Here is a 14,334-nt window from a genome sequence, read left to right as displayed (position 1 = left end):
CGGAAGAGATTGCAAACTTTTGTTCTCTTTACTTTGAAAAACATATAGAAACCAAAGCAAAAAACTTGAATGTTGAGAAACCGGATGAAGTAGACGGAAGTTTACCCGAATTTTTTCAAACTCAAGATGATGAAGGGTGTTCATCAAAGGGGCAAACACGATATTTGGATGATAAAGAGTATAATCGTGCCCACCTTTACGTGCTATCTAATTGTGACCTCTTGGAGCCATACGAAACACGGTTTGTTAATGATTTCATTCAGAGGAATCTTAATATAAGTAAGGATGATGTTTGGGACAAACATGAGGACCAATTTCCATCATGGTTTCAGAAACATGTAATTGAGTTGAATATTCAAGATGATTTGATAAGAAGTTTGGCTTTTGGTCCTTCAAAAATGGTAAGAACGTGGAATCGATACTCGGTTAATGGGTTTAATTTTCAAACATTCAACCACGGTAAAGGTAAGGCTAGGTGCAATTGGGGGTTACTATTTCTTCTCTTGATGACAACGAATACTATGGTATAGTTGAAGATATCTTTGAAATTAGTTATAGTGGACGTGACCGAGCTTATAAAACTGTCTTATTCAAGGTTGACTGGAAGGATAATTCGTGGCCGGGAATGAGAGTACATGAACAATACAAGCTTGTAGAAGTGAATCGTACTAGAACATACTCTAAGTATGATCCATTTATACTTGCACATCAGGCTCATCAAGTGTATTTTGCTACTTATCCAAGCACAACAAATGATAGAAATCAAAATGCGTGGTGTGCAATCTTTAAGACAAAGGCACGGTCACAAGTTGATACAACTTTTTTCAAGAAGAAAACGTTTCAAATGAAACGCTTTTGTCTCCACCCGATGAAATCAACTATGAGCATGAGAATAAAGATGGTGAAGACATGGAAGAGGAAGAATATTATGATGTGGAAAGAGACTCACGGGGAGGATGAGGCGGAGGAGGATGAGGAGGAGAGAAGGGAAGAAGAGGAGGAGAGGAGGGGGGAAGATGAGGTGAGGAGGAGAAGGGAGGAGGAGAAAAGGAGGAAGGACGAGGGGTTTGGAGATGAAGATGATTATGATGATGATGATGACGATGATGAGGATGAGGAAGAGGATGAGGACGAGGGGTTTGGAGATTAAGATGATTAAATTGGTATAATTTTGTATTCCTCAAGAGTAAATTATTAAAATTTAGAAGTCTGTATAATTTTCACTTATCATTATTTGTGTTAATTTTTATTTGTATTCATCGTATGAGATCGGAGCCGGAGCAGTCGAGGTAGGAAGCGTGGTGGCTTCTCAGGTTCTAGACAGAGTACGCGTCCGGAGCAGGAGGAGGAGTTTGTGCAGGAGGATCCGATGCAGACAGACGGTGACGGTGAGGAGAGTGACGCTACCGACGAGACACCACGGGTGCCGATACGGTACACTTCGGATCATAAGATGATTCTTGAGCCGGCGGGATTATGGTAAGTTTTATTCTTTATTAGTCTACTATTTTGTTTTTTTTTTTTTTTTTTTTTTAAATAATAATTGTTTGTAATTTTACATGTTCAAAATAAATGCAGGTTTATGGACGATTGCGTGGTACGAGGTGTCACGAAAAGCACGAAGACTAATTTCGTGGGTCCAATTCCTACATCGTGGACACAAGCTTCTCCTGCACAAAGAGATGCGTGGTTCAATAACTTTCGGGTATATATTTTCCGTATTTCTTTGTTTTAATAACCAAGGTTATACTTTTATAAATACTAATATGAAATTTTGTCGCTTTTTTTTGTAGCAAGCATATGCTTGGTCACCGTCTCAAGAACGGAATGTCCGTATCGTGCACGAGGAAGTCGGTACTCGACGATATCGGGACGTGATTTGGAAGGTAGTTAGGCGCCCAAAGGAACCAGAGCACATGAAAGGTATTTAATTAACTTGTTTTGTTATTTGTATTAATTAGTATATACTCTCTTATATTATAAATAATATCAGTAACTTATTAGTTATGATTTCATATGTGTAATTGCAGGTGACAAGTATGAAGGCTTAATAAAGCATACCAAAACTCCCGCTTTTCAGAAGAAGTCTAAGCAAGCATCCCTCAACAAAAGAGGAGGAAAGGAAGACGCCGTGAACGAGCCTACTCATTACGCGGGTTCACGATCGTTCTGGAATCGTATGTTGGGGGTAAGTTTGTCTATTATTTGACACTTTTTTTTTTGTTTTCAATGCAACATGTTTATTTTATGTTAGATTTTTTGTTGATTTTCTAACATGTATGTTTTTTTTTTCATTCAGAGAGGAAAGAAGAAGTCACAGCCGATTGCGACGGTACCAGAACTGTTTCTGGACACGCATTCCAGGGTTGACCACAAAGGGGTTAGAACTTGGACTAAGCCAAAAGACAAGCAATTATATGTAAGTTTCCGTAACACTTAATTTTTGTTAATTTACTCTCTTTTAAAATGTCGTATATAAGGTGGTTACCATATTAACTTACAACCATTTGTTTAATATTGTAGGAAGCATTTGAACAAGAAAAAGCCGCCAATCCGAAACTCCAGGATAATGACATATGGTATAAGTTGGTGGATGGCTTCAAGAAAGGGCACGTGTATGGTACCGGAAGTTCAACACCGGCTTTCTATGAGAAAACGCGTAGGAGATCGACTTCAACAATTCCCAGCAACACGTATCAACCGGGAATTATTAGTCAACTTCAAGGTCAAATAAGAGAGCGTGATGAACGTGATGCCAAACGTGATGAAGAATTGCGCCAAATGAAGGAAAGAATGGCAATGTTTGAGACTTGGTGGCAAGGTTGTAACCCCGGACGTGGACCCAACTACGATCCAAATGATCCGCATGGTCCACATGGGGGGAGTGGAGCCGGTGTTGGCTTCCAAGTAGGATGATTGGGAGGTTAGCTTAGCTTGTAAGACTTGAACATTTAGATTTGAACATTTAGAATAGCTTAGCTTGTAAAACTTTCATTTTCAATATATGAAATGAAGTTTGAGAAATTGGGAGGTGTTGGGTTGAAATGTATGGTGTTGTGTGTGTTGAAATGGGATGTATGGTGTTGTGGAACATCGGTTTGTATGCAGGTTGTAAATTTTTGGCTAGCAATGAAAACGAAAAAAACCACCAAAACATACAGTGGGTTTGGCGACTGATTTGTGATTTGGCGACTGAAATTCAGTCGCCAAATTGGCGACTGATTAAAGGTAGTCGCCAAAATGGCGACTGAATAGCAGTCGCTAAATCCCAATTCAGTCGCCAAATTTGGTCAGCCAAAGTGGCTACGTCACCCAAAAAAGGCGACTGAGTTGGCATTTGGCGACTGAATTTCAGTCGCCATTTTGGCGACTACCTTTAATCAGTCGCCAATTTGGCGACTACCCAATCAGTCGCCATTTTTAGAATTTGGCGACTGATTTGGCAGTCGCCAAATTTGGCGACCGACTTTAGTCGCCAAAGCTAGAAAAGGCGACTAAGGTCCGCGACTGACGTTTGGCGACTGATTTCAGTCGCCAAATTGATTTTGGCGACTGATTTCAGTCGCCAAAATCAGTCGCCTGTTTTAATTCTTTTTGTAGTGTTATGTGCAATGGCCTGACAAACTCATCAATGTTGTCATCCCCAAGGTACCTATATGCAGACGTTAATCTTTACTGAGGGGGTCACTTGTTCTTTAAATATATTAGGGTACGAATATTAACATATCGTAAGTACTTTAATCTTTAGATTTGCAGAACTTAAGCAAAGCCATGATGGCAGCTAAAGCAATTACTACTACGTTAACGAAAGTTGTTGCAGGCAAGCCTGCTTATGATTCTTATTATGAATCGTGTGAATATAAGAAAAAGATGAAAACTACTTCGCTGAAGGCTTTGCACAACCTGGCTGTAAAGAGGTCACCTACAAGTGATGTAGTCATGATTAGCATTGAAAAGGAAGTTGTTGGCGCAGCTGATATAGCCATACTAGACCCGAAGCAACTGATGGAATTTGTTGACCATGACATAGATGTTGTTCACATTTTGATTTGGATGAAGTAAATTTATTAATATAACTATTAAGTCATTTCCATTTACGAATAATGATGTTTGTTAAAATTATCAATTACAATAACAATCTTCGTTCCATGTGGCGTAATAGGTACGTCAATAATCAGTTCGCTGAGTGGAAGGTCCCTTGTCACGCCTACGGATTCTTGAGTCCTAAGGCGTTCTCTGTTAATAGAATTTCATACGAAGAACAAATCAATAGTATCGCACGTCGGTTGATGTCGTCCAAAAAACTATGGCTTGCCCCCTACAATGAGAATATGTATGTATAGTACATGATTATTGTAATGAATCACGGTTCTATAAATTTATTATTAACATGCTTAAATGCGTATAAATGAACTAACAGTTCAATGTCTCAAAATGAATAGGAAGCATTGGGTGCTAATGGCAATCCAAGTGAAAACAAAAACAGTGTACTGGATTGACTCTCGCGAAGGCAAACCCTCTGACAGTTGTGTAAGGATGATAATTGAGTAAGTTTATAACCTTCAATAATGTCATTTGTTATTATATGACTTGAGCCATATATATGCAGATAATAATGGCATGTGTGTATATTTATGAATTAGTGTTTTTGAAGCAAAAAAAAAAAGATTATGTCCATTTGGGAAATATGAAAGCAACACTGATCTCAATTTTATCACGCCAATAGTAAGTGTATTCTTAATAATTACTCGTACCATTTAATTAATGTTTATACGAGAGGTTGATTATCTAATTCAGCTGATTTGTGTGTGATTTATATAATAGTTCCTAAAGCCCCAGACGACAAACAATGCGCCTTTTACGTTTGTCACTCCATGTGGAAGGTTATCGACGGAAAACTTTATACCATTCCGATATGGGTTAGTGTGATTTAAAAACTATTTCAGATATAAATTGAGTTTAATTTTGTATACCTCCATGTATTATATCTACTTTAATTATATATTCTTTGAATTGTAGTTTCCACTAATACTCAACAAAGCCCCAGAATATTCGCCAGAGGACATCAATCAGATGACAAATATGTGGGCCAGTTATGTTGTTTCATTAGTGGAGTCTCAATAGTTTGCTCATGCTTTGTGTGTGTGTGTGTGTGTGTGTGTGTGTGTGTGTGTGTGTGTGTGTGTGTGTGTGTGTGTGTGTGTGTGTGTGTGTGTGTGTGTGTGTGTATCCATTGTGTATTGGTTTCTTTTGTTTTTTTGAGGAAGTTGTGCTTTGGCTTTTGATCATCCTGTTTGTACTGTTTAGAAACTGGGTTTAATTGATCACGGGGTGTAATATTTTGATGCAGGATTGAATTTTTGCAATGCAATTTCTTTGGAATGCTATTTTTAAGAAATTTGAAAAATAGCATTATAGCAGCTGCTACAAACGCTGCTGAAAAATAGCATTTCAGCAGCTGCTAGAACAAGCTAAAAAAAAAGAAAAAAAAAATTTAAACGGAAACGGTTAAAAACAATCCGTTGCAAACAGTTATTTGACAAAGGTTTTATTTAGATAAATAACCGTTGACATCTTTTCCCTCCCCATTCAAACCGCCAAAAATATAAGATAACGAACGATAATCATTGTCGACTTCAAAATGGTTTATTTAAGAAGAACCGTTGTCAAAGTTTCATCAACTGATAAATATAATAACGGTTTATAACGCAATAAAACCGTTGTTAAATATTGACATTTAATTAAATAAGATAACGAAATGAAGCGTTATCATAGATAATATTTAACAACGGTTTTGGAACTACTAAACCGTTGTCAATAGTAAACTATGACAACGGTTTTGGAACCACTAAACGTTGTCAATAGTAAACTAGGACAACGAGTTTGAAACCGTTATTAATATCTAATAACGGTTTCTTAAGAATATACCCGTTGCCATAAACATAATTAACAACAGTTTTTTTAACGGTTCTTGAGTAGTGATACCAGTATTATCGATCCGTTATTGATATTATATAACGGTCATACAACTGTGGTATATATTTAACAACATTCGTTGCAATAACGGTTCCGTGTTTCTATTTAATAACGGTAATTGCATTATTTGACCTTAATGAATTGGTAATTTATTTCCTATTTCTAATAGGAAAATGGTAAAATAATTAATTAATTCTCATTTCTATTAGAAAAATTATATTCCTAATTATAATAGAAAAGTTGTAAATAATTAATTATCTCCTTATTCTAATGCTGATAGTAGAATTAGGAAAAAAGCCTTTCCTAATTCTAATAGTATAATTATGAAAAAAAGCCTTAATAAATTGGTAATTTATTTCCTATTTCTAATTGGAAAATGATAATATAATTAATTAATTCTCATTTCTAATAGAAAAATTATATTCTTAATTATAATAGAAAAATTGTAAATAATTAATTATCTCCTAATTCTAATGCTAATAGTATAATTAGAAAAAAAAAGCCTCTTTTAGTTATATATATTGATTGATTGATTAAAGTACTATTTTGGCTTTGACTTTTCCAGTTCCAAAATTGAATAGTTGTGAGTTTGGTAGGCTTGATCCTCCGGAGTTTTTTTTCTTACAAATAGCATCAAGATTGGTATTCCTTTCTTTATATGATGATGGAGAAGGATGGTAATTGCCGGAGTGGAAAAACCACATCACATCACGATCAATTTAGATTTTCTCCATTTCTTCTCCTCTCCATTTCCTTTTAATGATCCGGATTAGATTTTAAAACGATCAAACGGTGCAAGTGAATGATGAGATAAATGTGGAATACTAATATAATATAGGATTGTGAAAGGAAATGGACAAGAAATAGAGAGAAGGAAATGAAGAGGATCCTTGCTCCATGATAATGGGGCTTCTGAAGGATATTACCAACCTTTTCACTTTATTTTCATTGTATTTGTTTTAGTTTTATACCTCGTCGTCTTAATAAGTTTGTCCATAACTTTGCAAGGTCAGAGTTGGACTTGTAATCTTTAGTGCTTTTTAATGTTGCCAAAAAAAACTTTATAAGAAAAACTTACTGTACCATGGACATTTAGATCTGCTAGTGAGCGTTGCTCTACCTTAATAAGATGTTCTGTGGACGAACCCTGAAAATACAGTAGTATGAAAACTTGTGAAGGAGGGTTTTACCATCACCTTTGCTTGTGATCTTTACCTCACTCACATCCGCACTAAATCAGTTGGTACCCACCCAAAAAAAATTCGATCATTATTGATCAAAATGAAATCTATTTCTCACTAATTAAAACAAGATGCACTATTTGATGGGTGAACTCAAATACGTACACGATATTTCCCACTCAATCTCTCTTAAGATATTTTCTACTCAACCCTCGTAAGTGAAGTTGATGAATTATTGGAATGCGTGCGAATCCTTTTGTGTCTACCTAGATCAAAGATTTCCCTTATCCCAAACCCCTCCATGGCTCCATACGTAGGACACCATTGTTTTTCATAAAGCATAGATTATTGGCCGTAGCAACTTGTGTTGCACGATGTAGGATCACAAACCTTGGTAGTAGTTGGTACTATTGTTACGTTATTGTAGATGAATAGATGTAAGTTGTGGGGTTCGAGATCCTATAAATTTTTAAGTAAGCACGATTTTACATTGTTAAATTTACGTAAATTGAAAATAAATATTAAAAATTAGAGCTCTTAATTAAGGAAGCTAGATACTAGATATGGTTAATTAAGTCATGAGATATGGGGCTGTACTCATGAGTCATGACTTAAGTTCAAATCAGTGGTGGAGGGAGGGGGGGGGAGGCGGTCGCCCTCCCCCCGAATGAAATTTTCGAATTTTTTTCGAATTTACCTTATGAAATTAGTCGTCCGCCCCCCCAAAAATATTTCGCCCCCCTAAGTTCAAATCCTGGCTCCGCCACTAGTTCAAATCCCGTCAACATTAAAATTGTCATTATAACTCCTTTACACCAAGAAAGTAAAATTAGAGCTCTTAAGTAAATTAGATGTGGTTAAGTCATGAAATATGGTGCTCATGACTTGAATTCAAATCCCGTCAACATCAAAATTGTCATTATAACTCCCTTTACACAAGAAAAGTAAACCAGATGATAATAGGACTAAAAATGATCACAAAATCTCATTGAAGACATGACATATCCGTCACAAGCTTGTGACGGATACCACTTTACCTCACAATGTACCCACTTTTTCTCTCTCTGCAACACTATTCATGTGGTCCCCTTTCTCCACTAACCCATTTTGTTACCATTTTATCTCACAAAATATCCGTCACAAATGGTAACCCGTCACAAGGGAGACCAATTGAAAAATGATTTACACTCGAACGATTTTTTTGGTTCGACCTTGTATAAATGGGCCATCAAATTTATGCTGAGAGGGACAATTATTTTGACAAGGCATCCTATAAGATGAGAATGAGCTTTTGGTAATTGAATGATTGATGATAGCCATGGGGTCATTGTCAATTCATGCTGATTTCATGTCTTAAAGAACTATAAGTGATAATTAACCCTATAACCAACTACAACTCGAAAGGGTGGCCGTTTCAATGGCCAATGCATGGCCTCATGTGTTGTTATTATAGTTAATCTTAATCACTAATCAAAGCACTAATAAAGCACTTACTCTCAAAGTAAAGCACAAATCAAATCTTCATCATGTCTACTAAGTACTCCCGTAACAATAATTATGTATCTTATCTTCACGAACAGTGACAGATCTTAATGATAATCTGAAAAGACTTAAAAGAAAGTAGAGAATTGAAACTAGAATCCCATACATCTTCGATGAGTAATATAGAGTATATGCTATCTTTAAAATAGATTTATTAAAAAGAATATTTTTATAATAACCAAAATGTTGGGGGATTCACGAGCCAAAGCCAAAACCCTATTGGAGGATAAAAAGATACACCTATGTTTATTGATGTTTTGATTGGTGGTAGAAAAACTCAAAACTCAATTCAAATAAACAATGGGTATTGGTTGTGATATTGAGGGTTCTTTACAAGACAATGATGTTACTTGTGTAGTTGTATATGATTTACATGTCTCAATTGGGCACCAATTAAACTACGACCACATTTTATTCCTTGTACATTAAACAATCATGTTGAAAGCGATTTAAAGTTTAGAATCAATGTCTAGTATCTAAAGTTATGGGTGATAAATTGACACCAAATATAAAGTATGGGTAACCATGTAATCATGTATTAAAACAAAAATAAACATACATATAATTAGGTCTTTGACCAATTAATGTTTTAAGCCAATCATTAAAACCAAGGGAATAATTGAGGGAAATATTTTTACGATCAAGTTTAAAAAAAAAATTCTCTCCGACTCAGTAGGTTGTTTATATTTTTATTTTTTTGCGAGCAGTATTTAGATCAATGGTGAACAATCTTTTTTTTTTTTACAATTGAAAATGTTATGAGATTACACATTAATGGCCTAAAAGCTAGCTTCCGAGCCATTTTATTTAAAGATATAGGAATGAAACAAAAACCAAGAGAATGAAAAGAATATCCTAGATGGACATGTATCCTCTCTAGTTATTAAAAGAACTGAAGGGTCCAGTTCTACGTTAGGATGATGACATGTGGCTTGTGGCCAAATCAAAGGCTCTGATGATTTCCCTTTTAAAAATTGTTCTTATTCTCTGATTACTTCTTCATCTTTATCAATAGAAAGTCAATCCCTCTCTCTTCTCTCCCACTTTTCTTCCAGCAGAATTATAATGACAACTGATAAGTCTTCATCAATAGTGAAAAATGAGTGAAATTAACATTCAACTTTTACAACTATAAAAAGTTAAAAGATAATTCTATATTCTTATAACACCCTCATATACCAAAGTGCCTTAACAAGAGCTACCTTGGCATATAAGGGTGCTCCCATGTCGGTTACCCGAGGTAGTACGCATCATAGAAACCATAATGAAACAAATTTTATTAAAACAGCCGAAATAAAAAGGTTACAAGTCTTAAAAAGTCTAAAACGGTACAACCAAAGTCGTGAAACTAAACCCAACTACAACTAAACGACGCAACAAGTGATGACTCCACATCCTTATCCCGCGAGCTATCTCAACATCCGTCACATGCTAAGTCAACTGATCACTATCCCCGAATAGATCACCACAGTTTTGAAAACATAAAACGGGGCCAGTCAACTGTATAACCGAATTAAGCATACACAAGGAAAACAATTACAAACAACACAATCAGCCAAAACTCCAACTCCAACAATCACCAATAAATGACTACACACTAAGATGTGTATCCCTATCAAGTTACCCATCACAACAGGTAACCCACACCGCCGGTGGGGACCGCAGTCGTACCACCTAAGCCCTGCTCATCGGAACGAGCGAACCCAACTCCTTAATGTGCACATCCCCTTGTGACGGGAGTCACAAGGGGCAAACATGGGAATAGAACCTTCTCCCGACATGGTCCCACAACAACAACAAACCAACAAGTATAATCCAATCAACCTCTATCAATTCCAATCAAAAGATAACATGCCAACAATTAATCACAAACAACTTAATCAATTACACAGCCAACTGAGTAGGAAAACCCTACCTTATTCATAATCCAATCAACCACAACAAACAATCAGAAAGGCTTCTCTACGAACTCTTCGCCTATAACCACATCATACAATCAAAATATACCCTAAACCCCTAATCAATCCAATTAGGGTTTATCAACTACAACATGACAATAATAACAAGAGTACGATGTTTACCGATAAAATCGACGCGGACAGAAGATGTAAAACCCTTCAATCTAGCCCTAATAGTGATTAGAATAGTTGTAGAAGTTATACGTAGTTTAGGTTTTAAGAGAATGATTAAGAAACTCTTAACACGCCTTTATATACTTCTCCAACTATTTTAATCAAAACCGTGAAAATTAACCAGTCAGAACGGTTACTCGGACGACTCGACCGTCTAAAAAGACTACTCGGTCGAGTACTGACATTCCAGAACCCAACCTCAGCACACCCGACAGCTCACTCGGTCGAGTAAGTCCTACTCGACCGAGTACCCCATGGCCACTGCTGGTAAGACCATCGCGACCACCAAACGACGACCCTCCACTGAATCCAGACCCTTCAGAGTAAGCCTTAGTTTGGTTGTAATTACCATGCTTGAACACCGATTGCCCGTTGTTCTTACTATCAGATTTCCTCTTCTCGCTCATCTTTTCTCTAGCTTCCTTAGCCATATCGACTAATCTTTCAGAATTCGCAGCCCGTTCATAAACATCCTTCGGGTCCTTAAGAACCCTTGTAAGTAACCTCTCTATAATCTTTAGTGACAACCCTTGCTCAAATCGGAGAGCCAAATTCAACGGACTCAGCTCCAAATCGTCCGCGTAGCGTGATACTCATTGAACCTCTTTTAATACTCCTTCATAGTCATGCTCTCAGTCATATGAAAAGTGCTAAACTTGGCCCTCATTTTGTTCCGAATGTGCTCGGGAACAAACCGGACTCTCATAGCCTTCTTGAACTCTGCCCACGGAATGTCAGGTTCACCCTTGTTCTTATAGTACTCACGAGCCCCCCTCTTTCTCCCTATTCCACGATGCTCCAGCCTCATCCCTTAGGTATAACGCAACTTGTTCCACCTTCATCTCTTCCGGGCAGTTCACTACCTCATAGGTAGTGGGATTAAAGCGCTGGATAGTGGTACTCATCTTAGTGGCGTAGACCACCACTTCGTTCGCCTTCCCCACATTCTTGAGAGCCTTAGTAAGAGCGTCGTGTTGCTCGATCAACCAAGCAACCTCATCTAGACTCATATCCTAAGCCTTAAGGTATGCATGAGATCTCTTTGACGGCATTTTTGAGCTGATATAAGAAGATAAACGTAAGCATGTAGCTTACGGCTCAAAACAATAACACAACCGCCCAAACCAGTACTCGGTCGAGTAGAGGCTACTCGGTCGAGTATGCAAACTCTAGAATTTGATCAAAATCCCACATAAAGCATACTCGGTCGAGTACCTGAAGTACTCGTCCGAGCAATCCCCACTCGGTCGAGTAACCCCTCTACTCGGTCGAGTGTTCATACTCCAGAAGCTAGTGTCAACTACACATACACCCTCACTTGGTCGAGTGATCGGTACTCGGTCAAGTTCCCTCTACTAGATCAAGTACCTCCTTGGCCGAATCGTGCTGATACGACCTCTCAACCACATAGTTAACCAATCAAAGTACCGAACTACAGCCAAACATCATATTCTCATATTACTACCATAAGTAAAGCAGACATATGATCACTACTAATTATGCCATATTATCATCTTGGCTATTCCACAACACATAAGGCCAACTCATGCCATCTTATCTCAAACCACAACATGTACATCACTCTATAAATCACAGATATAAACACAAGCATACACATGATAGGTACATTTATATATAGTTTAACCCCCTATTTTAGCTCGGTTTATTTGATTATTGCACTTATATTAGTGTGTTTGTGAGCTAATTCTGTGTTCTAGGTGATGTTGCTTGTATTCATTGTATTTTGTAGGAAATGAAGTACTCAGTAGCTTTTTCCAGTCAAACTACCATTCACCCGAGTTCACGGGTCTAATAAGAGTAAGTCTTGACCATGTAAGAGCGTCTCGGGAAGAAATTGGAAATCCCGAGCTTGATGAAACCAACTTTGGTTGGTGGACAAGTAAAGAAATGAAGTCCAAGTAAAAGCCAAGTTAAGAGCATGCATTGGATGTCATATGATCCCTAGAATGCCTTATACGGACTCATAAACATGCAAGCATTGGATTTCGCATCACTATAAAGCAAGAAGTTAGGGCGGAATTAAGACAAAGACCAAGAAACACACGTCCCAGATCAGGATGGGGTGTCCCCGATCGGGGTTGCCCCTCCTTAGCTCGTTTACGTTACACCTCTTATTCATATATAAAGGGTGTTGATCTGGGACCTCCATCAGAACTCTTACACCACTTTTAGATGTTTTTCATACCCTTTATTTCAAGTTCTTAGTATAGTTTAGATTACATTTCCTTTAAGCGTTTCCTTTATGTTATAAATAATTTCATTTAAACATTTTAAGTTATATGCAAGTTACATTTCAAGTTATTTTCAATTGTTATCTTGTTTCATTCCCAAGTTATATTTCCATTATCAAGGTAATCTCATTTCTAATATTACTTTTGTTATTCATTTGTCATTTTCATTACTAGTTAGTATGTTCATGTTTATCATTTCATATGTCATTGGTTTAGTTTTCATTATGCAAGAGTAGTTCATTTGTCTAGGGAGTAGGGAAGCCATGCATAAATAGTATTTGCAATTGTTGAATTAGGTTGCTATAGTAATCGTGTAATAGTTTCTATCACATGATTGTATTGAATTGTTAGTCTTTGATTGTTGGCCACTATCTTAGATTAAATTTTTTTATTCTTTCTATATATTGAGAGACACGAAATTGAATTAGACCAAGCATGTTTTAGTAGACCGATCTAGCCATAACGAGAGCTTGCTAGAACCCGTTCTATGGTTGACAATAAAGCCGAGAGGTGGTTGTCTTTAAGCCTAAACAATTATCGTACTATCAATTTCCTAGTCTGACATGAGTATTTACGTAATTTGCATGTGTGACCCAACTTCCCTAAGCTCTTTCTTTATTATTGATTTCTTTCATTGCTTTATCATTATTTTACAAACCTAACCAAACAAGCAGTCGATAACCGTCCTTGATAGAATTCACTTCATGACAACTTGTTTAGCAACTTCCGTCTCCTTGTGTTCGACCCCTACTACTGCATCCATTTGTGTCTAGGGTATTTATCTTTTTTAGATGTGCGATAACCTATCAACACCGATCCCCACGACACACCTCGTAGTGACCAGTTCGAACTTGTAAGGATCATAGTGCGGCCATAGAACGTCTCTCAAACCTCTGCGGTAACACCAAACAATTCCTACCCAGGTTCATTTTATTAGACGCCCTATGTTCATTTTGTTCATTGGTTTGTTCCAAAATTGTCGCTCTAATACCACTTTGTAACACCCCCATATACCAAAGTGTCTTACCAAGGGTTACCTTAGCATATAAGGGTGCTGCCATCTCGGTTATCCGAGGTAGTACACATCATAGAAACTATAATGAAACAACTTTTATTAAAACAACCGAAATAAAAAGGTTACAACTCTTAAAACTCCAAAACGGTATAACCAAAACCAAAAGGCATGAAACTAAACTCAACTACAACTAAATGACACAACAAGTGATGACTCCGCCCATCCATATCCCGCGA

General features: G+C 37.0%; 1 protein-coding gene and 1 long non-coding RNA gene across 2 annotated transcripts; both read left to right on the top strand.

Annotated features, from left to right (window-relative positions):
* The first annotated feature begins 1,320 nt into the window (after nt 1-1,320).
* LOC141591249 (uncharacterized) lies at nt 1,321-1,834 on the top strand. The gene is made up of 3 exons (XR_012520758.1): nt 1,321-1,479; nt 1,579-1,705; nt 1,794-1,834. It is a non-coding gene; the product is annotated as an uncharacterized LOC141591249 (long non-coding RNA).
* Nucleotides 1,835-1,849: 15 nt separating this feature from the next.
* Nucleotides 1,850-4,499, top strand: LOC141590545 (uncharacterized). Its single transcript, XM_074411126.1, has 5 exons — nt 1,850-1,923; nt 2,031-2,188; nt 2,300-2,419; nt 2,524-2,613; nt 4,443-4,499. The coding sequence occupies exons 1-5, from the start codon at nt 1,917-1,919 to the stop codon at nt 4,497-4,499; spliced, it is 432 nt and encodes a 143-aa protein (XP_074267227.1). The 5' UTR covers nt 1,850-1,916.
* The last annotated feature ends 9,835 nt before the right edge of the window (nt 4,500-14,334 follow it).

The sequence above is a fragment of the Silene latifolia genome, chromosome 7, assembly GCF_048544455.1.
Source record: "Silene latifolia isolate original U9 population chromosome 7, ASM4854445v1, whole genome shotgun sequence".
Classification (NCBI taxonomy): domain Eukaryota; kingdom Viridiplantae; phylum Streptophyta; class Magnoliopsida; order Caryophyllales; family Caryophyllaceae; genus Silene; species Silene latifolia.
Note: the sequence above shows the minus strand (reverse complement) of the source record. Positions and strands in the feature narration are given on the sequence as shown.

Excerpts from the sequence above, each read along its gene's own strand:
- LOC141590545 (XM_074411126.1), top strand. Across the intron at positions 2,189-2,299 it reads TCTGGAATCGTATGTTGGGG|AGAGGAAAGAAGAAGTCACA; the intron begins GTAAGTTTGTCT and ends TTTTTCATTCAG. Across the intron at positions 2,420-2,523 it reads CAAAAGACAAGCAATTATAT|GAAGCATTTGAACAAGAAAA; the intron begins GTAAGTTTCCGT and ends TTAATATTGTAG.